At 43.5% G+C, this 26,931-nt stretch overlaps 1 protein-coding gene across 8 annotated transcripts in view; it reads left to right on the top strand.

Annotated features, from left to right (window-relative positions):
• Nucleotides 1-26,931, top strand: part of BTRC (beta-transducin repeat containing E3 ubiquitin protein ligase) — a 109,432-nt gene that overhangs the window by 36,764 nt on the left and 45,737 nt on the right. For 5 of the 8 annotated variants that reach the window (XM_072339775.1, XM_072339777.1, XM_072339774.1 and 2 more), the window contains 2 exons: nt 6,701-6,778; nt 16,953-17,042. In XM_072339775.1, coding sequence (XP_072195876.1) covers nt 6,701-6,778; nt 16,953-17,042 — 168 coding nt within the window. The remainder of the gene's footprint in view (nt 1-6,700; nt 6,779-16,952; nt 17,043-26,931) is intronic. The other 3 variants (XM_072339776.1, XM_072339778.1, XM_072339781.1) reach the window with 1 other exon arrangement.

Genomic DNA, 26,931 nt, shown 5'->3' with positions numbered 1-26,931 from the left:
GGAATGGGGAAAGGCTGTTCTCATTAGCCGTATTTTCTCTCTCTCTCTTCCACTCTCATTTGAGAAATGTCTACGAAGTAAAGCTGGATGTTCAGAATTTCCCTAAATGCCTTCTTCCCCACACCTGGATTTCCGTGATGTTTTTTTAGCTGTGACTCAGATTCGTGCTTTTTTGATACGTTTCTTTATCAGATCTCAGGTATTTATACTGGCTTCTGATATTTTAACAGTAAGCTGAATGTGCTGTTCTCGTAATGCTGAGACTCCCCCCATCTTTAGGTCACCTTTTCTAATGAACCAATGATTAATAAGTTAAATCAACTTGATAAGAAATTTGTCTGGATGTCATATAGTTCCAGCATCAAGCTGCACTGCTTTGAAAATGAGTATCTTCCTTTAAACTGCAAATTATGGGTGTGAATGAAAAATAAGGGAAAAACAGGTAGGAGCTGGAAGCCGGCTGTGCTCGTTGCCTTTCCTTCTCAGCTCTCAGTTACTCCAAGGCTGCAGCAGGTCTGCTCACTTGCCATCATTCTAATGCTGAGACATAAACCCCATGCGGAAGTACCTTTTAACTTAAAACTTGTAAGGGCTGGGAAACTTGTCTGTGCCTCTGTTCTGGGCTGAAGTCAGCCCCTCATGCCTACATACTGCAATTTATGGCTTTCTCTGAGAGGATCTAATCTCAGTGAATGTTCAGAGCAGCAAATGCCAGAGAGGAATGAGGTCTAATACTTATCTCTACATTTTCATTGCCATGGATCTCCCTGTGTGTTACAGCTGTCATTTTTGTTTTATATACCAAACGGGCAGAGAATTGCCTTAAAACTGGATTTTTTAAAAAATATATATATATATATGTATTTTTTTTCTTCCCCTCCTTTCAAAGAACATTGCCAATGTTAAAGACTGCTTTTATCTAGCAGGGTGACTAGCCAAATAAGCATGAATTTGAATGCTCTAGGCCTTGTGGTAGGAGAAACAGGAGAAGCTATTGTGAAGTGCTTTTAGTGGATGTTAGACCCATAATTTTTTTAACGGTAATACTGCTTTCAGGCTGACATTGGCTATGCCAGGATTCATCCAAGCACTGTTTGAAATGGCTGAGATATTTATAAACTGACAGACAGCATTTATAAAATCAGGATGCTGACAGTCCCTTAACGATAACAATGGGCTTGGACTCATCTATCACTTACAAAGGTTATTGGAAAGGGAACGTAAGGCTTATATGGGCCTGTAGTCTTAGCCTGGCACTTATTTCCACACATCTCTCTCTTTCTTTTTTCTGTCCTCCCTCCCTCTCCCCTTTCAGTGCACTCTGGCTGACACAGGCATCAGACAATTGCAGCTCATTTCCCCTTACCTTTACCCAGTGATGCCTTGTTCTGTTGCCCGCAATCAATGATGCAAATGAGGAGACAACTTCCTAACATCTTAGGGCAGCAACCCCTCCACCCCCTCCCCAGACTAAACAAGAGACACATCTGGGCTGCTGAATTGGGGAAGAGCAGCATGCAGTGAGTGACAACCGTAACCTGGGGCTGGGTGGGGTGAAGCAGCCCTTCTGCTTCATTTTCCTTCCATCCGGCGCTGCTCTGCAGGCGCTGTGCTGATGTTCTTGCTTTTGGCCAGGGGGGAGCTGCGGAACACAGCACCCCTCTGCCCTCGGTGAGGAGGAACAAGTGCATCGCAGGGACCCTGCAAGAGGCAAGAAAGGGTATGCCAGTTATTTCTGAGCTCTGCTAAAATGCCTGAATCCTCTTAGGAGATTGAGGGTCAAGTGCCATCAACAGTTTGCACTAGGAAAGAGGAAATGTGGTATTTTGCCTGTGTGTACTAGAGCATCTATTTTAATGTGGCGACAATCGCCACAATGGCTGCATCTGGCATCCAGTTTGCCCTTGAAACGTTTACTCTAACCGTTTGGACACCGTGTTCCCTCTGCATTATTTGCTTAGGGACCTGAAATACCCAAGTAGATTTCCTCCATGCGGTTGGATCTGCTGATACCACTAAAAGCATGGCCTGCCCTGGCTCCTGTTGGATCTGATGCATTCACAGGCTGTGGCTGGAGAGAGGCTCGACTGGCTGGAGGGGGTCTATTTATCAGGGAACTCGATTAAAATACAGACTGCACATGACATCAGATTTGTAATCATTTTTTCCACAGCAAGCAAGCATTTTCTGTATTGGATGCAGGTGTTTAAAGCAATAGTGTGTTTTAAGGGCCAGTGCAGCACAAATTCTGGCCTTTGGGATAATGACAAGTGTTTTGCCTGCATAAACAATATATTTTTTTTCCCCCTGAGGTCCGCGCACACCTAGTTTCCCTCAAGCTCATCATCTCTGTCAGGTTAATCAATAGGCACCGTATGGCAGAGGGTCAGTAATCAGTGTCATCGTGCCTTTAAATCGTGTTGAAAATTTGCTTAAAGCCTGGGCCAATTAACATCGAGATGATGAATGGATGGGTAGATGGGAAGAGCCTGGTGCTTAGGGGCTTTGTGAGAAGGAGATGCTCAGCTGTTGAGCAGCAGACACCAGCGAATAAAATCAGCCATTCATGTGAGCTCAGTCCACCCACTCTTAATGATAATGTCAATCTAGCAAAATATATACACATTGGAGTTGTCACGAGTTCATAAATCAAAGGAGTTTGTCAAAGGCATTCAGATTAACGAGGCAGCAGCAATAACAAGTCAAATTTGCATAGAGAATTGCCCGAATCTCAGTAAATTATGATCCTGTTTTTCATTTGATTATTTGCTAATGTCTCAAGAGGGAGAATGATTATATTAGCATGCAAAATCTACTCCAGAAGTAGAAATCCGAGGTATAGCAGACCAGCGCACGATGACAATTAATCAGTTTCTGCATAGTAGCGTAAACGCGCAAGGCCCAGAAATGAACTCCTTTTTTTATTATTATTTCTCCTTGCTACTGATCCAAATGGTTCAGCTTGACAGAGACTTTATATTGCTTTAACAGTGTTCTGAATTGTGCCTGCAGGCAAGACATAGTTATGCAGCTATAACCAACCTATCCATCTGCCAACCAGATTGGAATTCTCCTATCCAAGGCTTCCATTAACCCCCACTGACAGCTCCAAACAGGATTAAGAATTTGAAAGCATAAAAAATAGTTGTGCTCTTCGCATAGACGTACGCTTCTCCCCCACCCCACCTCCCCACGCTTGGAAAAAGGCTGCATCTGTACCGCTTTATAATTAGTGCTGGGCAGCACGGCACCGAAGAAAGCCTCCCCCAGTTGGCAGGGCTCTGATTTCCACCGCGACGAGCGAGGCGGTACTAAAGGTAGCTCTGCCCAATTGGTAGTCCCTGGGAGTGCATTTATCCATGTATTATATCTCGTTCCCAGCAGTGTTTTGCTGGGCTGTGTACACAAAATACTGCGTGTCATCTCCCATCAAATGCCTCAGCCTGGGGATTTCGTATGCATCGTAGCATGGTGTGTTTAGTGGTGGAGGAGGCGTCACAGGGAGAGTTAAATAGTAATAATTTCGTAGTGGTCTTTAAGACAACCTGCCACGGAATTCTATTCTGTTAATTACAGGCTGAAGTTTTAAATGCAAATCAGATTTAAAAGGCTCTCGCTCCAGACAGTAGTGGCCATTTTAGGAAAAACGAGCTAAGGAGGGCAAAGCCTCTTGTTGCAAGAGCCTCCTGTTGGAGGCAGATTTTGAAGGTTACGCAGACGTCAGCTTAGGTTTGCTGCCTTCTCATCCTGGCACTTATGCTGTCATTGTGTGACCTTGGGAAATTATTTTGCCTGTGTGTTTATCTCACTGGGGCTGAGCAGTCTGTGGGTTGGAGATTTTGGTGCTTCTCGTTGTACCTTGCTTGTCCTTGTGTGAAAGGAGAGACCCTTGCAAGTGGGTTCCACAGCTGTAACCAACCTGGTTTGGGCCGGGCTGGCTCCAGCCTGTGAAGGAAGGTTTGCCTCTGGGATTTTATCCCTTTCCCCAGGGAGAGTCTGTGTTGGCCTTTTCAGCTTTCTGTGTGCACTGGTTTTCTTTGCTTCTTTCACCCTAATAAATTTCATCGCTCGTCCCCTCTGTATCAAGTACAATTGCTGCAGATCTTTAATATTCCCAGCGAGTACACCCAAGGTGCCGTCTGGATACCAAATGCTCCTTTCCAGCTCTGTGCCTGGGATGTGCGTTTCAGCAGCCACGAGAGGGTGCTCGGAGCAGTCCTCCCTTTGTTCCTCTCCTGTGGCCGGGAGCATCGCTGGAGTCCTGCCGAGGCAAGCCTTGTTGTGACCTCGCGCGTGTTTATCCCTCCTCCCACCTTGTTCAGCAAGGAGAAATATATAGATGTGGCGTTTCAGTCAATTACGTTATGCTCTTCCCATGGCCGTGGCTAAGCGTCACCCTATCAAGTGCAAATCACGTCCACACAGCCACAGTTAGTCCTGAAATATGCAGGATCCTGTACCTGCACCTGGACCGATGGGTTTCCTATTCCTGAGAAATGAGCGGGAGTTACAAACATCTGTGCTTTTCCTTAAGTGTGATGCTTTCCAGTCGTTCTGTCTTCACCAAGCGGAACTTACTTGCCGACAAAAGTGCATGAGCAGCGCTCCTTTTTAATAGGCTGCGATTGGAGCTGCTGTGTTGGTGCTGTAGGATGGTGAGGCGCCAAGCTGTGAACCACCATATGCACTTGGCAGTCTTTGTCTGGTCTTTGTTCAGCCAACCTCTTAGCCTTGCCACCTATAAAGATAATGAATGCAAAATGGTCCTCTGCTTGCTCTTAAAATCAGACGCTTGGCTTAAAGGAAAAGTAGAGAACTTGATGCTGTGCAGTAAGCAGGTACTTCCAGTATCAGCACTGATTTTTCACCTTTTCCATATTTTTGGATGGAGAATCTTGGATGGTTTGAAATGCAAAAAGGATGCAAAATTTCAGTGCCGTGGAAAAGATTGGGAAAACATTTTGATGCTTGCAGTAGGGAAGGGGATGACTGTTGAAAATCCCTCCAGAAAGAATAAGCAGTCCCCCAAGACTCCCTAACCTGGGCAACTAAATGCACAGCACTCCCCTTGCATTCCCATGGTTCTTGCACTTGGTCTGTTTTGCCAAAGCGCAAAAATTAAAATCCTCACTTGAATTTAGCCACTTACCAGGCTGTATTTCATGAGTAGCAGAGAGCAGCTTTAATGTCTGACCTTCCTATTTGGAGATATGTGATTCTAGCTAGTGTGTTTTTACGATCGCAGTCCTTCCTAGGCTGGATTTAATGCAATAACTTGGTCCTGGCAGAGACCTCATATGAAAACTTTTAAAAACCGACCTCTCACAGCGATTTATCAGGGCTATTTAGGATTGATTTCCATTATAAAACCCTGGTTACAGCATCCCAGATGCCATGGTGCCTTGCGAGTTCTATATCTTGCTTAGAAAAACAAACAAACAAAAAAACCCACAAAAAAGATCTCTAGTTGGTCTGCAAGCCACAATTTACACTGAGTCCTTCCCACCAACTGATGACGTCCCAAACATTTGGGTTTTTGTTGTAACTTTTTTCTCTTATCTGCTGTTTCTCTGCCTGTACCTCCTGGCTGCCTTTCTCTGCTCCACCAGCCCTGCAGCCCACCTCTGCCCTGTGGGGTTGGGCTGGGAGCCGGCCCTCAGAGAAGCCAGGCAGGTTCTTTGGGGGATGAGGGGGTAGAAGCACAGCATGCACGCTTCTGCTGGAAATTCTGCACCCTGAGTTCCTCTGCAGGGAGCTGGAAACCCACCCTTTTCCTGGCAGAGCTCTCCCTAAGCAGTTTTTCTGTCTCTCTTTAAAACCTGTTTAGTTACTCGCTACTGAATGTGTGGGAATGTGGCCTAAGGCTACGAATACTGTGGTGATCAAACTGATTTGAGATGTGTGTGTGGGATTCCCCCAAAGCTGGCTGTCATTATGCTGCTGGTGCGTACTCAACCCATGCACAGGAACGCTGCTGTGCAAGGACAGGTTTCCCCCACGTACCCCACAGCAGTTTTAACCAACTGCTCGCTAAAGTTCGTGCCTATCCTGAGAGAAACTTTAGCCCATCTTTACTCTAAAGCATGTAGTAATTGGCTTTAATTGTGAGGTTAATACAAAATAAGTCTCCTGTTGTGCTTTCTTATTCATGCTGCAAGAGCCCTCATGTTTCTTCTTTCCTGTCCCCTTCCCTTGCTTTATTGATCTCTTCTCTGGATCTGGTAGCTTACGTTTTGCAGCCTCAGACTTCCTAGAAATGGTACGTGTATGCAGGTAGAGTCAGGGGCAGGAGGGAGAAACGTAGCCATGCTACCTTATGCTGCCTACGCTTTAACAGTCATGTTTTCATCAGGTTCCACTGTTCTCAATGGGCATACTGGGGTGTCTAGGAGCACTGGTGCTACCATGCTCATCCAGCCGTTATTCCAGCTTGTCAGAGAGGCAGTTATAGGTAATTTCAGAACAAATCCCCAAAGCACAGGCTTCTTCCATAGGTACCTGCACAATGGTGCGTTGCTGTGTTGAGGAGGAGAGATTCTTTTTCTGCCATAACAAGCTGTTTGGCTTAGAAGTACGTTAGCCACCTGTATGTGTATACGCAAAATACTATAGCCTGTGTAGCACAAATATTCTGTTTCTTTTCTCCTCGCAGAGTAATATTAGGGATAAGAACTGAATTAAAGCTTACTTTCTTTCGCAGAACTCCTCTGAGAGAGAAGACTGTAATAATGATGAGCCCCCTAGGAAGATCATTCCTGAGAAGAATTCACTTAGACAGGTATGTGATCAGTCTCTTTAAAAATGCAATAAAACTTTCTAGCTATTTGAATCCTTAAATGGTTTTGGAAGCTGAAGTCTGAATTATGCTTGTGGAAATCCTTTCTTTTCTCCTTTGGGGTCTGAGTGAGTCACAGCATACCCAGGAAAATCAGCCACGTGGATTTAGCTTTCAGGAGAGTCTGATGAGTCTTTTTAAGGAAATCTTGACTTCTGCATAATGTAGTCAGCTGGAACTCTCTAGTTTTACCTTTCTCCAGTTGGTGTTCATGCAGTTTTCCTCAGCCTTTCTTCTGTTCTTGTTCCTGCCTTGTTTGTAGTGTATTTTGTCTTGTTTCAGGTCATGCGTTCAAGAAAGTCAAAGCTTTCCAGAACAATTAGGTTTTCCATTAATCCTTGAAGGTGAATTTTCTTGGAGGTGAAGTCCAGGTTAATAACCTGAAAAATGACTAATTTATTTTCTTATACATTCATATATATTTCTAATTGCTAGAAGGAAGAGTGGGATGATAGAACTTAATATCTTTGCCATTTGTCTATAATAAAGCAAATTTCTTAGCAGTTCGTCAACAAAAGACATAGTCCAAAACACGGAGATCAGCTGCATTTCATGTACTGTTGAGCCTTCGTAGCCTTTGTCTTTGTACCCAGTCTTTAGCAGGGCAGATGCAGGACAAAATCCTTGTGTCTTCTGCTTGCTATGTGGCCCCTTATGCATTGAGCACTTCTGCTTGCCTGCGGACAAGTTAAAACCGTAGTCTGAAAGCAAATGCCCCCTCGTCTCGATCATCAGAGTTGGTTGCCTCAGTCTTGCGCCTGTGATAGAAGGAATTTTGGTTCTTTATGTAAGCATAAATAGAACTGTCAAAGCACTTTGGAAGCTCAAATTGCACCTTTTCTCTATTAATGATGGACAAGAAGCAGTTGGGAATTTTCCATCTCTAAATGGGGAAATCAGAAACAAATGCAACCTTGTGCTTTTTTCTGTCTTAATCAATGAGTAAAGATCTGCATATCCTCGAGGAAGAGATTAACCTGCCTTACATCTGTGCATATTTTGTAATACCGAAAAGATCTCTCCTGCAAATGCTGTCAAAGCAGTAACACACAAAAAGTGCTGAATTCAGTACCTAGTACCTTAGTGGAAAGATGCTAACATGTGAATATTGAGCATACAGCTTCATATTTTCTGTCCTTCCCTTTGGACACCACTGTTGAAATTTCATTATTGAGAAACATGGACCTCCTGCACAGAAGCAACAAATGTGTGTGTGTGATGAGAGGGAGGGAGATCTGTTTACTTTCATGGTCTTTGTATTGAAAGCGTCTGTGTGTTTTGTCCTTACTGATTTGTTGGAGAAAGTGAATAAGATGCATCAGACCACTTCAGGGGTAGTACGGCGTGTTGGTATGTTCAGCTGCTGATGTATGTAAGTAGAGGTGCAGTGCTGTTTCTTGGTTGCTGTGCTGGTATGCAGCCTTGGCCATAAACGCATCCTCAGGAGTGTTTGTGGAACAGACATACCAGGGGGTGGAGGTAAAAAAAAAAGGTGGTTGTTTATGCACTTGAAGTTGTGCACAGGGGCTGAAGACCCCCCGTATCTCAGTGCTGTGGACTTCTTACTACAAGATATGGAACCCTTCTGTTGACTCAGCTGGTTGCTGTATATGGTTGCCTTCAGAAGTGCCAACATGTGGAGCTGTGTAGGTGGGGGCCATGGCTTGTCAGGAGGGTCTGCAGGGCACAGGGGACATGGAGATCAGCACCAGGAACAGAAGCAGGAGCAGGCAATGAACTTGACTCTGTTAGCTGGAACAGGAAAAAGATCTAAGCTGAAGCAGGTTTTGAATGATGGATGCGAATGCTCAGTTCTTGTTGAGTCTGTGATCTGACAGAATTACATTTGGAAGAGGTAAACTGACAATCGTAGGATGAAAACTTCAGAAACAAACAACGATGAGTGGCAAAAGTTTCTGGCAACTTTATTTAAGCTAACAAACGAATTTTCACACTGCAAAGTTATAAATTAATTTTAATAGGCTGATCCAGATGGTCCATTTGGAAAATGGATAGCTTGATCTGTTGAAAATTAAACTAAATTTATCTCTCTCATACTTCAAACTGAAGTAAGCGTGAGAAGAGTGCCCATTAAGTCCAGCTCATACAGATGGACCGGCAGGTCACACATGGGACTAATCTGATTCATTTTAAAAATAAATGCATGAGTTATTGAATCAGGTTCCTGTTTGAAGCCCTGCGTGTGAGCGTGTGTGTGTGCGTGCTGCCCTTTCAAAGGGACTCGCAAATGCTTCAGTGCCTTTTTAACCTGTGTGTTTCCATTTTAATTCAACTTCCTTGCCAAAAAACATAATTAGTTTTCAGTGCCTATCATTTAGTGTTAGCCCCAAACGCTAGATTGATTAGGTCAGGCATTTGTTATTTTAAGGGCTACGTCTCCATTCTTCATTTATGAAGAACACGAGCTCAATAGTCTTGGGGAGAGAGCCGGCCTTTAGAAACCGGGCAGGGGAAGCTCTCTGGGGGCCCCTCCAGCCTTTTAGCTTCTGGGTGTTTTTAACAGAGCCATGAATGCAGATTTGTAAATTTATTGCGGTGCCATCTGTTTTTTTTTGCGGGAACCGTATTATTGTTGGCTCCTATCTGTCTATTGTGGTGGTCACTCCCCGGGAGCTTGCCCTCACAGTCCTAAGGAAAGTGATGAATAGCGGGGGTCAACATGAATAGGTCACAGGGCAGCTGTCCAGGGCTGCCCTGAACTTGATTACCCCTCTGGTTTTTAAAGAAGACGGGCACAATGCGGCTTGCTTAGAGCCCTGCTCTCCCTCCCCTTCAGCGAGGTGATGGCAAAGTGCCTTGCGCTGTGCTCCTGGGGGGCCGTGTCGGGGTGCTGTGGGGGGAAATGCCAGCAGCTTGCTGCGGCCTCCCTCCTGTAACCCTCCTGCAAAGCTCACCTGGCTCTCTGCTGTCTCTCATCAAGCCTCCAGATGGAAGACCGAGGAAAAATCCCAGCCTGCTCCCCATTCAGGCAAGCCCCTCTGCATTTTCAGGATTTTTTTTCCTGTTAGCATTTTGGCACAGAACGTTGCCTCAATTCACTCCTATGGATTTGAGATCGTTTTGTAAAATTACATGTAGCACCTAAAACATGCTCTAGGCGCTGTTTTGGTGTTCAAGTAGACACATTCCGCTCTTAAAGGGCTTAAAGTCAGTACATGAGCAAACTGTAAGAAGCAGAAAGCAGCTAAAGAAGGCAGAGCAAAGGAAAGACAAAAAGCAGCAGCAGCAGCCAGCCCTTCCTGTTGGCCTCGTCCTGCCCATAGGGCTCTGCTCAGCAGTGCTCTCCAGGAGTGTTTCTTCTGACCCTGCAATGGGAGCAGCCACATGGTGGGAAGGAGCAAGGCTCCTCCAGCTACCTCCAGCCCTTGGGGAAGGCACTGCCCTTCTAATTCACCTTCTGGCAATGGGCAGGTCGAACCAGGTCAGTAACATTGTCCTGCACACCTCAGCTTTTACCCTGTTAGTGCTTGCAAACGGGGAGGTGCTGGTTGAAAAAACCTTCTGAATTCACTAGAAGCGCATCCTGTACTTACTCTATTTATTATTTATTTTAAAGATCTTCCTTCTCTCTGCAGCACTCCAGGCACGGTAACAACTGAGCCAACCTGGGCCGTACTGGAGCTGGAGTTACAGTGGGAATGCTGCCTCGTGGCAGAAAGGCCACTGGGCTCTTTCAGCAGTAGTGCTAATAGGATTCTGTCACCCCGCTGCATTTCTGCATTCCTGTGTAATTGAGTAAATTGCGAGTGTTGTCTACTCCCCCTGTCCTTTGTGTCCATGTCCACTTACCATCCAAAGAACGTGGGCAGTGATAAATAAAGCGCTGAACAGGACTCTCAAGTCTTTGAAAGCAGCGTGTTGCCAGCCCCTTAGTTATGTTTAAGTGTTTATGTTTTTCTGTATTCTTTCTCTTGTGTGGCTGGAACCCTGGGGATCCAAAGCCATGAGAGAGGCCAAGAAGCTAACAAAGTAGCTGTCCCCTTGTTAGCTTGTTCCTTTCTTCTTTAAAAAACAAGATGAGAACCATCTGGCTCAGGGCATTACATTTTCCTCCCCCGTGCACCTCTATAGATGAAGAGTTTCACCTGCAGCGAGGGTTTACATTGATTAGGGAGGGAGCAGTAATTCAAGCCTCCATCCACTTCAGTGGTACTTTGCAGTCTTTAAAGGTGCTGACCCATTGAGTTAAACTGTCAAGGGAGGATAAAAAAGGAGCTTCATCCCGGGAGGTAACAGCTGCCAGGTTTTCAACACCTTGCACGCTGCTGGAGAAATGTCACAAATTGTCAATGGGAAGAAAAATGGCTTGGCTGCCATCTTCCCTTAATGACGCGCCTTATAAAATGAAAGATTTAAGGGTAGAAAAAATCATCGAGTAGCTGTCAGGAAAAGAAAAATCTGGGGGGATTTGGAACAATGGGCCCAACGAGATGGATCCTGAAAGACTGCAAATGCTGCGTCCACGTTGCAGAAAGCGGTTCTGATGGGGATGGCCATTTTTGCACGGCGGGACAAGAGAGGGCTGAGCGGCAGCACAAAGTCTAACACTGCTGTGCCTGAATTAAAGGAAAAGAAAAAAACAACTCATCTTGATTCATAAGCCAGTGAACTGAGAGAAGACATACTGTATTTCTGCTCTTTTGAGGACAATTTGTTTTCAGGCAGCTACCAGATGGCTAAATACCACGACATTTCCTTTTTTTTTTTCTCTTTTTTTTTTGTTCTTTCTTTTAACAGGAGATCTAGTTCTCTTTGCTCTTTGTTTTTGTTGGTTTTAATGCTTTTACTTGGCTGAACAGACCCTGTGGTGTTTGGGCATTGTGACATTACTTTTTTTTTTTTCTTTCTCCTTTGCCCCTGTGCATTGATGGATGAGGAAAGAAAGATCTTCAGCTTTAATGTAATTTCAGATAACAGGCAGATCGCAGTGAGGCTTTTTGTTTGTATTGTGGTGAGGTTTTTTTGTTTTAGGGGCCTCTCTTTTTGCTGTTTGTTTTAGGTAAGTCATTTTAATTGTACTGAGTAATTAGAAGGTACAACACAGCCAAGGGAGCTTTGTTATGGTAATTGCTCAAAACAGCCCCACTCCCCAACTACCATCGCCATGTGTTGAGACACTTCTTCCCTCTAGTGGCAATATTAAGGACTCAGCCTTTCGCGGTAGGCAAGGTGTAATTGCAATATGACAAACCGTGCTTTGGGGAAAACGCTGTGAATGATCTGGCTTTTTTTGTTTGGCTGGTCTTTATTTCGGCTCGTGGCTTTCCGTGGAGGCTGTCCTTCCCACGGGCTGGGCCACGGGCAACAAACATTTAGGCTTCGGATAATAATGGAGGTAAATGGCGGGTAATGCGTTACAGCTTGCCTTAATTCCAGTCTTCTTTTTAATTACCTGTTTATAAAAACGTTTTTAAATTTGTTGAGATTACTTAATTCCTTCGCAAGAAGCACCTCATTTGAAATAAATAAATAAATTGCATTTATTTTAAATAGTCCATGTGAAAGACCTTTAAAGGGTAATTAATGCAAGTCTCCTAAGGCTCTAAGTGAGATGAAAGCGATCTTTCCAAATCTGCTGGAGTGATTTGTTTATATAACTTCCCACTTCTGCTGAATTCTTCGGAGTCTAATAACTTTTTTTCTAACCGTTTGGCAATTTGTGCTCAGCCACAAAAGCCCTTGTTCAAAAAGAACAGTTTAATAATCTTTTCCCTGAAAATGACTTGAAGGGAGGGTATGGGTTTTGTCGTTTTGCCGCGTTTTTATTAGTGTTATCTTTCTCTGATAAATCATGTAATTATTAACTATTGCGGGGGGGAAATCTTATTGAGCTCCTGGGCTGCAGCTTCTATTAAAAAGTGGAGTTTTGTTCAGGGATTGGGGATTCTCTGAATAAATGGCTGGGGAGATGGGGTTGAGACGAGCCGCACGCTCGCAGCTCAGCCTGGGGTTCCAGCCGTCAGGTTGGCATTCCGCCTTCATCCCGAGCCACACCGACACACGGAGGGATGGCTGCATGTTTGTGTCAAAGAGCAGCACCATACTTTCTTTAAAAAGAAAAATGTAACCAAAGACACTTATGGAATGAGATCAGATCCGGCTCTATCTTTAGTGAACTATAGCCTCGTGTCTCTGTGGCGTTTTGAGCCCTTGGCTGAGAGTGGATACAGCTTTGTGGTCCCCTGCTTCTGACATGATTTGGTGCCACCATATATTCCTAGGGTTTTTTTCTCATTAGAGCTTGTTTTGCTGTAGGGCTGCTTAACACCATTCTCAAACGGCTTTTGCAAGGTTAAAGGAATGCGGCTTGGTAACAAGTTTGTGTCATTTTAAATATATACCTCCTAGTAAATAAGGAGGAGTCTTGCAATCAATCCCTTTTAGTGTGTTATATGTTTCACCTGACAACTAAACCCTCTATTGATTAACCATTACTTTGTTAGATAATCTTGTGTCATTGAAGCCTCTGTAAAAATTAAACTCTTTAAAATGTTTTACCCTAGCAGCAGTGTGAAAATTGAAAACTTGTTCAGAATTACAGCCGGCTTCCACTAAGAAGGTAGTTTTCAACAAACTGGTTTATGTTTGCATGCTTTATATGCAATATAAAAACATATTAAAGCACTCCAACGCAAAGCTATCCGCCTGTGGCGTTGAACCAGGCTGCCATTTCAGACAGCTTTCCTTGGCAAGGAAACCTCTTATCTTGATGAAAGGTGAGGAGAAACCTGAACAGTTTTGGTGCAGATTAGATGAGATGCATAAAAGGGTTGAGCTTTAAAGATGAGCTGAGAAATTTGCTTTCTGAGGGTTGGTTCTGGGTTTGATGTTCTCATTTTTCTTCCAGAGTAGTCGGTGTTCCTACAGCCATATGAGGGAATGAAAGGAGTGCTCTGATATGTTGCAGTGTATTATGAGGCACCACAAACTGTTTCACCTGGATGTAGGGCTCTGCGTTATTTTCCGCTGATGTGACAATTGTTCTGTTTTCCATTCAGCCTGCTCACTAGAAACTGTTGGTGTGCAAACACAGCATGACAATGCCAGATGAAACCACATCTTTAGTGATCTTGTGTCTCACAGCAGCTGGTATCTGTTGCCTGCAGAGAAACAGTAGGAGACATCAGTAGAGCCATACCTCCGCACTGTACTCTTCTAACTCCTCATGACTGCTCTTCATGAGCCAAATGCTGTATCTTCTCGACATTATCAAAACGTTTCCTTCGAGACGCATTGGAGTGACATGAGGTTTTGTGGTTTTTTTTTCCTGGATGCTAGGGCAGAACTAGATCAGATTATAGAATGGCCTGGGTTGAAAAAAAACAATGATCATCTGGTTTCAGACCCACTCCTGTGTGCAGTGTTGCCAGCCACGAGACAAGGCTGCCAAGATCCACATCCAGCCTGGCCTTGGATGCCTCCAGGGATGTTCTTCTATATTTTTTCTTGAGGTTATTTGACCACGTTGTAGGTCTTGCATATGCATCTTTAGCATCTTTATTCATCACACAGCTAGTAATGAATTCTTCTATGAGAATATGAGAAAAAGACCAGGAGAACTTTATAAATGTGAAAACATAGTAACAGGCATTGAACTGCCAGTCACTGTTTGTGTGTTTGAATCTCAGTTCTGCATCCTGATGGGTTTGACTCCTCTTAGTTTTCCTTTAATTGAGAAACAAAGAACTGCTGAAGGACTAAATGGTTATCTGGCAATTTGATGCTTACATAGATCTTTACATAACAAAGTTACCATACAAAGTCTAACTCTTCACAATAAAAGTATGTTCTTGTCTCATTTCTGTGGCTGAAAAGCTTGAGAGGGATTTAAGTCTTGTTGGCTTGTGGTGCAGAGGCAGAGGTATGAACACAGGAATGCCCAGGGGAAGATGGTGTGGAATGACAGCAAACAGCACTAGGGATGTCCCGGGGATATCCTGACCCGTACGCTGTAGACATGTTCTCCCTGAGTTCATTTTAATTCCTATTTTCACTTGCTGATGTTTCTCTCCATGGCATCCAGTGGTAGCAAGCTGCAGGAGATCTCTATTTATGTAATCACAGAATCATAGGGTCATTTGAGTTGGAAGGGACCCTTCCGAGCCATCTGATCCAACTCCCCTGCACTGAACAGGGACACCTACAGCTCCGTCAGGTGCTCAGAGCCACTCTAGCCTGACCTTGGGTGTTTCCAGGGCTGGGGCAGCCACCACCTCCCTGGACAGCATGTGCCAATGCCTTACAGCTCTTATTGTAAATTGCTTCTTCCTTAGATCCAGTCAAAATCTACCCTCTTTTAGTTTGATACCATTTCCCCTAGTCCTGTCATAGCAAATCCTGCTTTCCTACCCCCTTCACCCCCTTTAGATACCAAAAGGTTGCTATCAGGTCTAATGAAGTGAGTCCTTTTATTCCTTTTTGTTGTTATTTTTAAATGCTCTATTAGTTCCATCAAGTGTCACCAGATCCTGTGGGGTTTGATGAGCAAGTTATGTTGGAAATTGTCCTGGTGCTCTTCACATTAAGGTGTATTATTATGAGGGTAAATGTAATAAAAATTAAGTGATATAATGGAATAAGTATTTGTATCTATATTCTGATGTGCATCCTACTTTTGAACAGTGATGTAATAAGCTTCCTTCTCGAAAAGCTCTTGTTTTTTGGCCCTTATTATTTTACATACTGTATTGGATTATCCACTCTATTTGTGTATGTGAGAGAAAGCCTTCTGTAAGCTTGCCTTTTAAAAAGCTGGCTTGTTACCAAGCCTTTTGATACCTGTTCTGGGAGGAAAAAGACTAAAAAGATGCAAGTTGGTTCATGGTTGAGTTCAGGAAGCCACAGGCTCCCATGTTTCTTTCAGTAAATGCTTGTGTGACTGAGCTATTCATCTGCAAAGTGCAGTTGGTGTTAGCTTTCTTTGAGCCTCTCATCAAAATTGCTGTTATGTACAAGGTACATTGGGTAGAAATGCTGCTACTGGAATGCTGGGAATGCAAATGCAAACGAGGGAGATCACAGATTTACAATAAGTGGGTTAAATTACTCAAATGTCTATAATGAACAAAGAATATTACCAACTTTTCACGGTTTTCCACCTTCAGAGCCTGGTGGAATGTAACTGATGTGATGCTTATAAAATGAAGTCTGTGTGGTGTTGTCTGAATGTCGGCACAGAGCAGATGGTGTCAACTTTTCTGTCCACCACTTGAGCCGCTGCATCTAAGCCACAATTTATTATAGTTTATGCCATTCTGATCCTTCTTCTGAGGAAAAAGTGCTGTGCATACCAGAGTGATAGTTTTATGACGTTGGCAAATATTTGCAGGAGGCAGAGTTGAGTCCCTCAGCCTTCTGTTTGCTCGCAGCCTAATCCTGGTTTGAATGCAAACCTCCCTGCTGAAAGATGGAAGATGCTGAAGGATGCACTCTGCTTGGCTGCATGGTGCTGGAAAGGATTTGGGACTGGAAATTTCTGTTTCTCCTTCTGGATGCAGGCAGGAGTTGCAGTCTTCTGTAAGCAATGACAGACCAGTCCTGCTCTGTAGTGTTCCCCAGATACTGTACTAGTTAAGCAGATGATAGTCTGCTGACTGCCACGCTATTTTTTTCTGGTGCCTCTTGGTCAGCGCATAAATTGTGGGTTCTTTGGGGGCAGGGAATAGTCTTCTGTTAGCACCAGGCATAGCACACTGTGGTTTTAATCAAGTACTGGGACTTTTAGGTGCTACTGTCTTCCTTCTAGCAAATGTGAGCTTCATCCAAGTAGTCATTAACAAGGTGTTGAAAATCTCCATTAGAAACTCCCGAGTTCTTTAGACAGTTTGAAGAGTCACGTCATCCAGAGTTTAATTTCAGAGACACTAAAAAAATCCCTTCAATCTGTGTATCTCAGAACTACAAAACTGCACAGCTTCTCAGAGAACATGCATGCCCTCAACATAGGTTTTTGCTGCAAACTAGTTTATTTTGGCTTGAAATTATTACAGCATAGGAAAAAGGAAATGTAGTAGTGTTGTGGGTTCTGGTGCCAAAAATATGGTGCCTGAAAGAAAATTGTCTTCTGCTATTCATAACCATTTTAATCTTTCTGCAGACCTACAACAGCTGTGCCAGACTGTGCTTAAACCAGGAAACAGTATGTCTAGGAAGCACGGCTATGAAGACTGAAAATTGTGTGGCCAAAGTAAGTAACAGAATGGCTTTGGTTTGAAGAGGTTTTTTAGCATGCTACTCACTGTTAATCAAAGCAAAATTCTTGTTAAACATGACAGTTAGGCAAAGTATTTAAATAGAAAGTAACTATTTGGGGTAGGTTTTTCTGTCCTTTGGTGTAGAGTTTGAGATGTGCTGTTTTCCTCTGTTGGAAGTGATTACTCGAGTCCTGAATCAATTAGGATAGAAGAGTTTGTTCTGCTACTCAAGTAGTTGGCTTTTACAGTGGGATGACCTGTTCTTGCCACAGGACTGGCTGTGGCAACTTTGAAATGATAAACATGTCCGGATAGATGCTGATCTATATGGATAAAATATATGAAGCATGAGAACTCTTTGTGTCTTAGCTGCCAGAAGGAATGTGCAGAAAGAGTTGTTAATAAAGGCCCTTTAACTAAAATTGAAGGAATGCTCTATTTAGAGGAGGAAGGGAAATACAGTCAGAGTGGTAAGCAAGTAGATATATTAGTGCATCAGAGAAAATACATTCCTTGAAAATTGTACTAGGAGTGATTGGGACAGAGGAGGTGCCATTAGCCACCCCCTTATCTTAAAATTCAGCATAACTGGAGTAAAATAAGATACGTGCAGAGTTGTTTGTGAATGGAAAACATTTGAACCATGACGCAATAAGTATAAAAAGGCTGTGCGAAGGATGTGCTTAGCCTTGTATGAGCTTCGTGTTTCCACTGTGAGGAAGGTTAGAATGGGCATGCAGGACAGATCAGTGCATGCAGCCATCTGTTACTGAAACCAGCTGGCATTTTGTTGCTCTCTGTCACCACGACCTGGCCACTCAAAAGCCTGTTTTCTCTTTCATTGTTTTAAATTCCTTATTTTTCTTGAAGTTCCCTTTTTCCCCATACTTTAACAGTGCCTTGTCTCTTTGAGGCCTGCTTTTGTACTGACCTTTAAGTTTATCTCCCAGCTAAATCTTTGCTTTGGAATTTTTCTAGTGAAATTTGAATGTCCCATTACTTTTATTATCTGTTTTTTTTTTTTTAATTGGCCACCATAAAAGTTTGCCATGGTGCATTCAGGTAGCTTACAGCTTGTAAACTGCTCTTGCCATGCAAGGTTGCCTTACAGTGGGGAAGCAACTTCAGAAAGAAGCTACCAATCCTGGTGCAAGGTGAGAATATTGAATTCTGAAACCTACTTTCCTAGCTTAAGACAGTTGGTGTTGCATGTTGCTTCTTCTGGCCCTTCATGATACAAAGTGAAACTCTTGAAGCAGCTCTTACTGAGTTATATCAGCATACAGCACTACACTATTCCGATGCCAACGAAGCAGCTCATGGCGAGCTAGCTAGGAGTAAACCCACTCAGTGCCATGTACTGTGCATCATCTTGTTTAACCTGATCTTCTTACTAAGGAGCAAGGATATGCAGGAATTACTGCTAACTTAAGTGATGCCTCTTTTAGCTGAGATGACATACCTTTAACTTCTCAGTACCCCAAATAATAGACTATCCTGAAGCAGCCTATTCAGTGGGGTAAGAGAAATAGGCAGGTTTGGAAGTAGAACGGCAAGTCTTGTTTCACATTATTGAAGATAAATCTGAACTGTCACTCTGGAGATGGAAAGTTGTATGTTTTTAAGTATTGTGTCTCCATACACTGTATGACTATATACTATATATAAAATAAGGACTTTTATGGGGATATATTTCCCCTTGAACTAGATTGTCTGGCTGTTGTACCCCTTTCCCCACCTTCCCAGCTGCAAAACAAAGTGAAATAGGTTCTAAGAAAGCTTATCTTTCAAATTCCAGAAGTGTTGAAGCATTTAAACTCCAGTTAGCTAGATACAGATGGCTCTGTGATGGCATAGGCAAATGGCACAACTGTTAAATGTTCCCTCGGTGAAGGGCTTAAATGGGATTTAAGGAGTTCAGAGGCCTTCTCCTAGCCTCATGCACATGGCGAGTTTTATCCTCTGTGATTGATGTCTTGAGACTTTGAACATTAAAATCTTTTGTCAAGTGGGTGAATACTGGAAAGCATAAATGCAGGTTGCTTTGTCTGCAGCACTTTTCTGAAAGTACTGGAAGTTTTTTTGCTTGCTTGCCACTTTAAAAGTGGCAGTGAAGGACAAAAAGTGTTCCTTTGGAAATGATGATTATCTTTTCTGATTCTGCAGTGCAGTATCTGCCTTGACAGGAAAAAACTGTTCAAAATGTGCATGTCTAGACTGAATAGGAGGGATCGTAAATTAATAATTATATATTTAGGTGCACAGATGTCACCAGGAGTTCTTCTGTTAATCTTTGGGCATGTTGTTGCCATTGCCTTTGAGTGATCAACAAGTGTGATATATATATTTAACCTAATGTCTTTAAAAGGCAAATGTAATTTCTAATTGTGTTTTTATAGATGCTGCTCGCACACAGAAATCCTCCTGATTGATTATCCCTTTGGAAACCACAAAATATTTGCAAGAGGATTTCTTGTTACGGTGGTACTGGTGTGCAACCACAATTGGATGACTTTCTCAGAAATTGGTGCGAGGTGCTTAAATAAGGTAGAAATATAACCTGAAGCTGAGCTGCAAGGGCAGGGCGTTTGGTTGTAATGAGGGTTATTGAAAATTGGCCAACTGAGCATCTGTTCCCATTGTTTGTACCATGTTTTGTTAGCCAGTATCTCCAGGTCAGATAATGGTTTTGGTGTGTGCCGCATCCTCAGTTAAAAATCCCCTGGCATCTGGTCTGTCCCTGGGACTCTTGTGGTGCACCTGGGTGTGCAGACAAGTTTTTCTCCTGTCCTGTATCCTGGACCACTTGCTTTGTGTGATGACCTTCATATTTTGCCCTGCAGTGAGGGAGGCTCTGCTCGTCTTCAGTCTCCTTGGCTGAATCTTTGCTTAGATGGGTTTTATACATTCCAATTTTCGAATAGAGGTCTTGCTGTTTCACCCTTTGATAATGTGGGCTGTGCTAGGTTTGACTTTTGCTGTTCACTTGGAGTCTGTTGGTTTGTACACTTCCCTGGATCATGGAAATATTTTCCTGATTCAAAGTGCTATTTTACTTCCCAGCAGGAGAAGGAACTGATCTGATGGAGTTGTGCAGTCAATACCCATTTCCTGTATTCATTAGATTGGGGTTTTTTATTAACTCGTGCAGTCAGATCAAGTTTGTCCGCATCTGCTACATAGGGAAGTTTTTTCAGTTGCATTCTGCACGTTAAATTCTTCTCTGTGTGTGCCAGGGCCAGGCAACCTATGGCCAAGCAGCCACAGATGGCACAGAGGAACCTTTTAAATGTCATACAGCATCCCTGCGTATGCTTAGCTCTGATCTGGGCAGCAGCTGGGACAGGTTTCCGGTCTCTGTTATTACCAGAGGTGAGCAAAATGGGAAAATGCAAAGTGCAGCTGAGAACTCCTTGCTACTCATGTATGATCCCTGGTCCTGCCTCTTAAGGTGCCAGTAAGCCAGGCATGTTGTGTCTTCCAGGGACGTATGCTTGCAAAGATGCATAGTATTATTTAGCTGTAGCTGCGCTCTTACATTCAAGGATGATTCCAGTAAAGCAGAGAAGGAGTGGTGGAAGGAGCTGCTAATTGGAATCAGATTTTCTTTGTGAGTTCTTTCTGCATCACTACTTCAGAATTTTTTGGGTAAGAATAGTCTGCACAATCATAACACTGAGCTCAGAATTTTTGTATGAAATTCAGCGGAGAAACCACGAGTACACTTTAACAAACAAACATTTAGGGTTCCAGGCTGGATGTTCCAGTTGGCAGTAGGACAAATTGATCTGAAGAGTGTCCCTCTTGGACTCTCAACTCCCTTTATGTCACAGATTGATGGCTCCTCTTTCCTGAGAGTGTCGCTGCATTTACTTTACATGAGCAGCACATCCAGCTTGGAGTTGTGCTGTGAGACACTGCTGAGTCGGTATATCTTCAGATAACCTACAGTTTTCCAGCGCTTCCGAAACCTTCCCAGTCCTTGACTTGATAGGAGAGCAATGTAATCCTGAATGAATATTACTTGACAGACTCTTTCCTGATACTCCTTCAACTGGTTTAATGAGAAAGTATGTTCCTTCATACCCTGATTTTATTTTTGCATTACACTTCTGAGCAGTGATGCAGAGGGGCTGTCAGCTGTTATGCTTCCAGCTCCAAAACCTTTGCTAGCAGTGTTCCCTTTTGTATTCTGGGGACACAACTGGACCAACAGCTTCTGAGGCCATTGCATACAAATGCCCACTCGGCCTCTGTGGGCCAGGAGAGGTCCAGGCATGCCATTTATGCCATTTCGCTCTTCTGTTCTTTGTGTTCTCCCTGTAAAACAGGGTGTTGTGAATGGCCGGTGTTGTAAGGACATGGCTGAGGGCTGGTTTGTGTTCAAAAGGTGCTATGAAACGTGAAGTTCAGTGCTGGATTCTGAGTGTTTAGACAACTCGAGCAGTATGCAGAATTAGAGGTTTGTCTTAGAATGTTGACATCATGATGATCTTCTTTTCAGAGCAGTGTGGCTACTTTTATCTTAATTGTGGCTTTCTTTCCGATTATTTATTTATTTTAGTTCAAGACGATCTTTGTGCTTTAGCTTTCCCTCAGCCTAATAACCTCATTGCAAATGGCTGAGACAGAAATGTGATATCCTGCTCCCCCACCCTACCCCACCGTACACATTCTCCAGATTTTGATAGACTTGTTTTATTTATTTCCAAAATTATATCCGCAGGAAACAAGCTGTTTAAATTCAGATTATGCTGAAGCAAAATGGTCCTGGTATGAGAAGCAACGTGCTGTTTTATGAGCACAGAGTCCCTTTTCTCATAACTGATTGATAGTAAATATTTTCCTGAAGAATTATTGCCAACCATGAACAGTGCAACTGTTTCACTTTTTTTTTTCTGTGCTACTTGCTGTACCAGCCATTGTCTGTAATTAAGATCTACAATTCACAATGCAGACGTTTGCACTTCCTCTGGGTCTGAGCTATTTATAAGACATTTCAGCTGTTCAGAGTTTCTTTTGAGTGTTAAACTACATGTAAACAGGCTTCTTTAGTCTTCAGCTATGCAAACACTATGGTTGTCGTTTCTGCTTCTCTTAGCGCCCAAAATGACTTTGCGTGTCAATGAAGCCACAAATTAAAAAAGAATTACACTTGTGTTGTTTTTTTTTTAATGGAAAGGAGACTTTGAAGAAATGCTATTATAACGCTTGCTTCTGGTAAAGCGCTTCATAGCTTAGGGTCTCAAAGTGTATGCAGAGAGCAGCTCTCAGAGCTGTACGGTAAGGATGGTCGTGTGATAGGAGAAATCTTGCTATAAAGAATGATTTCCAAATTTCAGCCAAGTCAGTGGAGATGTTTTTATTTTTCAGATCCTCGGGTTTGGAATTTTGAGAAAGCGAATTGTATGGTCAGTGCAGCTGAGTTTGGCATATCTTTGAAGGGCTCCCAAACAGATCTTAGAAACTCCCTCTCAGGTTTGACTTGCTGTAAAGAAAAAAATTTTCATGATGATGAACATCAGCTGGAACCGTGCATGCTTTGCAGCTTCCATTCCCTGAAGGTTTTTAAAGGCAGGCTGGATGGAGTCCTGAGCCACCTCCTGCCCTCTCAACAGGCTCTGCTTTGAGCAGGAGGGTGGACTGGAGAGCTCCTGAGGTCCCATCTAAACAGGGCTGTCCTACAGTGCTCCCAGTATGCAGGTAGTGGGTATGTGATATAAATCTATAAAAATGACAGAACACCTGACATCCTTAATCAGAATTGCCCTGCAATTTGATTGTGTGTATTCTCATATGCTGTCCTTCTACCCCAGGTGTTTGCTGTGTGATTGATACTCTGCATAAAGAATTGCAGTTTTGAGGTCTTGATTCAGGTCCTGCCACATAAAGCTTGTAGGGACTGTTTGCCAGGGTAAGAGGATAGGATCACAGAATCATTAAGATTGAAAAAGAGTTCTAAGATCATCTAGTCTGACTGTCTAACTACCAGCAGTACTGCCTGCTGGACCTTGTCACTTAGTGCTACATCTACATGTTTCTTGAACACCTCCAAGGATGGTGGCTCAACCACCTCCCTTCGCAGTCTGTGCCAGCACTTGGCCCCTCTTAAACTGAAGAAGTTTCTCCTAATACCCAGCTGATAACTCCCCTGGTGCAATGTGAAGCCCATTCCTTCTTGTCTTACCCAAGAGAAGGGACTGACCCCCACTTCACTACAACCTCCTTTCAGATTGCCAAAGAGAGCAGTAAGGCAGGGATGTTTTGTGATGGAAATACAGAACAGTTCAGAAACCAAATCATTGATGGATTAAGTGGCAAGCAGTGGTAAAGACAAAGAGAAGCATCACTTCTCAAGTAGTCATCTGCAGTGGCAGTGCCCTCAGATGGCAGAGGATACAAGTGCTATATTCATTACGTTTCCTAGCTATGTCTTCAGTATTTTTCAAAAGCAAGAGGTTAAAAAAGTAGTTTGAAAAATATGTCCAACTCTTGTGATAAAACTGGAGGTGTGAAATGCTGCAAAAATCATTTCATTTTGTAGCCCACGGCGAGGATGCCATTGGTAGGGCCATGTGTCACATTTCAGAAGGAAAAATCAGTTCTGAGTTGAACCTAGCAAGAGGTGACAAAAAGGAGCCCATCTTTATTGACTGATCGGGATTAATAGGAGGCTCCAACGTCCTTGCTGTTCGGAGCAGACGGGGAGGGGAAATGGCACGAAGCAAGCTCCTCATCAGGCATGTACTGCAGCATTGCCCACTGATGCATGCCGGATCACCCGCACGCAGAGATCACATGGCTCCTCCAAAAGTCAAACGATCAATTCGCCTCGTTTTGGCTCTGTACTTAATGCACAAACAGTGCGATCTGCAGGGCTGTAATTGCATTGTTAGGGCCAAGGAACAAGCCTGTGCCTTTTCAGCAGACAGCTGGCAGGGAAAGAGGCATGTTGTTAGGAAAGAGAGAGGCAAGGCAAATAAAATTACTGCTAACGCTCAGAGATCGGCAGGAGTGCTACTTGCCTAATCTTACCGGTGGGAGCAAGCGGCTGTTGTAATCCAATTATAGCAGCATAAGCAATTTGTTAGACACTCCGCATAATGTAACAATTTCCCAATAAACTCTGACTTGTAATAACGTCGGCAAGAGCCCACATAAATCTGCCCGAATGGTGGGGGCTGGAGCGTTCGGCTGGGGGCTTGTAATTTGTGCCATCAGCACGTTTGGTGGAGTGCGGTGCGGTGCAGCCTTTCAGTGCAGGAATTTTAAGGAGAAAAGCGTGGCACACCCCTCCGAGAGAAAGCCATTAGCGAGGGTCAAAAGAAATGCCAAACAAAGCCGGGAGGGAGGGAAGATCAGCCCCCGAACTCAGGGCTGTAGCTGATGAGGGTTTAAAAATATTAAAAAGCAGTAGTGAAAATTGCGGTGTTTTAAATTACAGCAGGGGGAGGGAGGGGAACTGCAATTACGTCTGTTTTGGAGGGGGAGGGAAGAGAATACCCTCCCTTATATTTAATCCATTTAAATATTAAAAAAGAAGCTCACATGTTGGAAGGGATGCTCCGTGCTTACAAGATGTGGAAACCACAGATCCTGTCCCAGGCAATTCATAAACTACAACGGGAAAATGAAACCGTTTCTGGTATCCAGTTCCCCTCCCGTTGTCTTTCTTGCAGCTCCTAGCTGGTTTCATGCATATTGGCACAGCATCCTGATGATGTGTCTGAGAGATAAAACGTAGGTCTAGAACCATTCACTTTGTGTGCCCCAGTGAATTTAACTTTTTTGGCACAATGATGAATGTCCCCTCTGGTTCATGCAGATCTACACAAAGAGCTAATCTAATTTAGATATTATTTAAAAGTAAAATCAGTCTGCTGTGCTCTGCCTGTCACTCTTGGAGCACACTGCGTGTCACAGCATTGTAGACACCAGTTTAAGGTTTATCTTTAGCAAGATTTAAGGTATCATATTTCTGTTAATCCTTCTGTTTAGCATTTCTCTTTGCTAAGATGCTGATAGGCAGCAGCCAAAATAACATAGGTCCCTTTTTATACAGCATGGAGACTGTCAGCGGTCCAGGATTTTGAGTGTAGCTTGTAGCAGCACTGCAGTGTAAAAACGCCTGACTTCATGCTGCTAACAATACTTCATTCATTTCTTAGCTATGGGATCCTGTGAGGTTCCAGTGTGGAATGACATTTCTGCTCTGACTCACTCCCAAGTTGTTGCAGCACGGTGTTTTTTTATAGGGGAAGAGCAGTTCCCAGCTGTACAGGCTGGTTCCCCTTAGAGCATGGAGCTCCTGCTTCTGATTGCTGGGTTTTGATGTGGGGCTCCTATGCTTAGTGGGACAAAACCCAAACAAGCACCCCAGCCCAAACTGTTGACCTTGTGCGTACAGCTCACATCATGCCATGTTTGTCTTCTCTCTACTACAGTATTTCCTGTGTTTTGGAGGTGTATTTTTGTATTGGCCTGTCATATTAGTGCTGAAATGATTTAATTTATTTGAGCAGTAAATAACAGTGGAGATGTTCAGGCAGGCTGCTGCATGGGCAATGCTGCATATTTTGCCCTTCTTTCTGCAGAAGTCAAGTCTATTGTTCTTCCTCGTCGCTGTACGCCAGCGGGTTGGGATAACAGGCTGAGACAGCGTGCGTTGCCAAAAGTATCCTGATAAATATTTCCTTTCCACGTAACCACACACCAGAAAGTGTGTTTAAGCAGGGCAGGTATTCTCTTCGCTTACAGAAGCCGTGTCGATAAACTGCAGCGCTTCTAATAAAGGCACTCAGTGCCCGGGTTTAACTAATGGCTGATTTTCACGGCTTTGACAGTGAGCTGTGTGCGTTATTTTCTCCTGATATTGTAAAAATAATGAGAGCAAATTAGAACAATCAGTTTACCCAGATAGCTGCTGATTGGAGGTGATGGGCAATATGGCAGCGGGTAATCCATCTTCGGGCTCCTGTCACATTAACTTCAGCAGTGTGGAAAAGATCAGGCGGGGCGAACGGGAATCCTGCCCAATCAGAAAGCCGAAATTAATGAGAAGAGCATTGTTCTGTGATCAACCTTTTAATTAGCAAGAGTGGAGACGGAGGGAGTGATGAAGCTGGCAGCACAGCTGCACAATGCTGGGCATGTTTTTGGCGAGGGGGAGGAAAAACACGGGTTTTAAATTACCCCTTCTGTGCTCCCTGTACACCGGCAGTGTGTCTTCATTCGAAACCCCTTAAAAGATCTTAATAAACAGCCGCATCCAGGTTAATATTGCAAACGTGGCTGTTACTAATGAGTAGCTTAGAAGTAGGTCCTTTCGGGGGTCATTTAGGAAAATGTTGATCACTGTTTGGAAAAAAAAAAAAAAGAAAAAGGAAAAAAAAAAAGAAAAGGAAGGAGAGAGATGGGGTTTGGTGTTGGATTTAAAGTTTCACTGCATCAAGGAAAGAGGAGGAGGGAGACGGATAAAATTAGAGTAAGGGACTGCCTGTTTTATTACTGCCCTCCTTATTTAGTATATGTTTGAAATAAGATTCCTTGGCATATATTTGAAATGAGACTCCTTAGTTAAAAATACTGTGCATGCCGTGCCTCTTTCAGCAGCAAAAAGGAGCAGGGAGCAGATACTGCGCTGCTTTCCTGCCGCTCCTTTTGTTGGTTGCATTTTAGGGGTGGTTTTTGGGTAGTTTTTTTGCACCGATATTTTTCAAGTTGCAATTTGAAAGGTTTGGCAGCTGCGTTTGCTGAGAAGATGGACTTGATTGGTTGTTTTTTAACCGAGAGGTTTGATAAAACAGCAGTTTTCTCAAAGACAATCTAAAAGCAGAAACAGTAATTAATGATTGTCAGCTCTGAACAGCGGCCTTTCAAAAA

This window comes from Excalfactoria chinensis, chromosome 6 (genome assembly GCF_039878825.1).
Source record: "Excalfactoria chinensis isolate bCotChi1 chromosome 6, bCotChi1.hap2, whole genome shotgun sequence".
Lineage (NCBI taxonomy): Eukaryota > Metazoa > Chordata > Aves > Galliformes > Phasianidae > Excalfactoria > Excalfactoria chinensis.
This window is presented reverse-complemented; position numbering and strand designations above follow the sequence as displayed.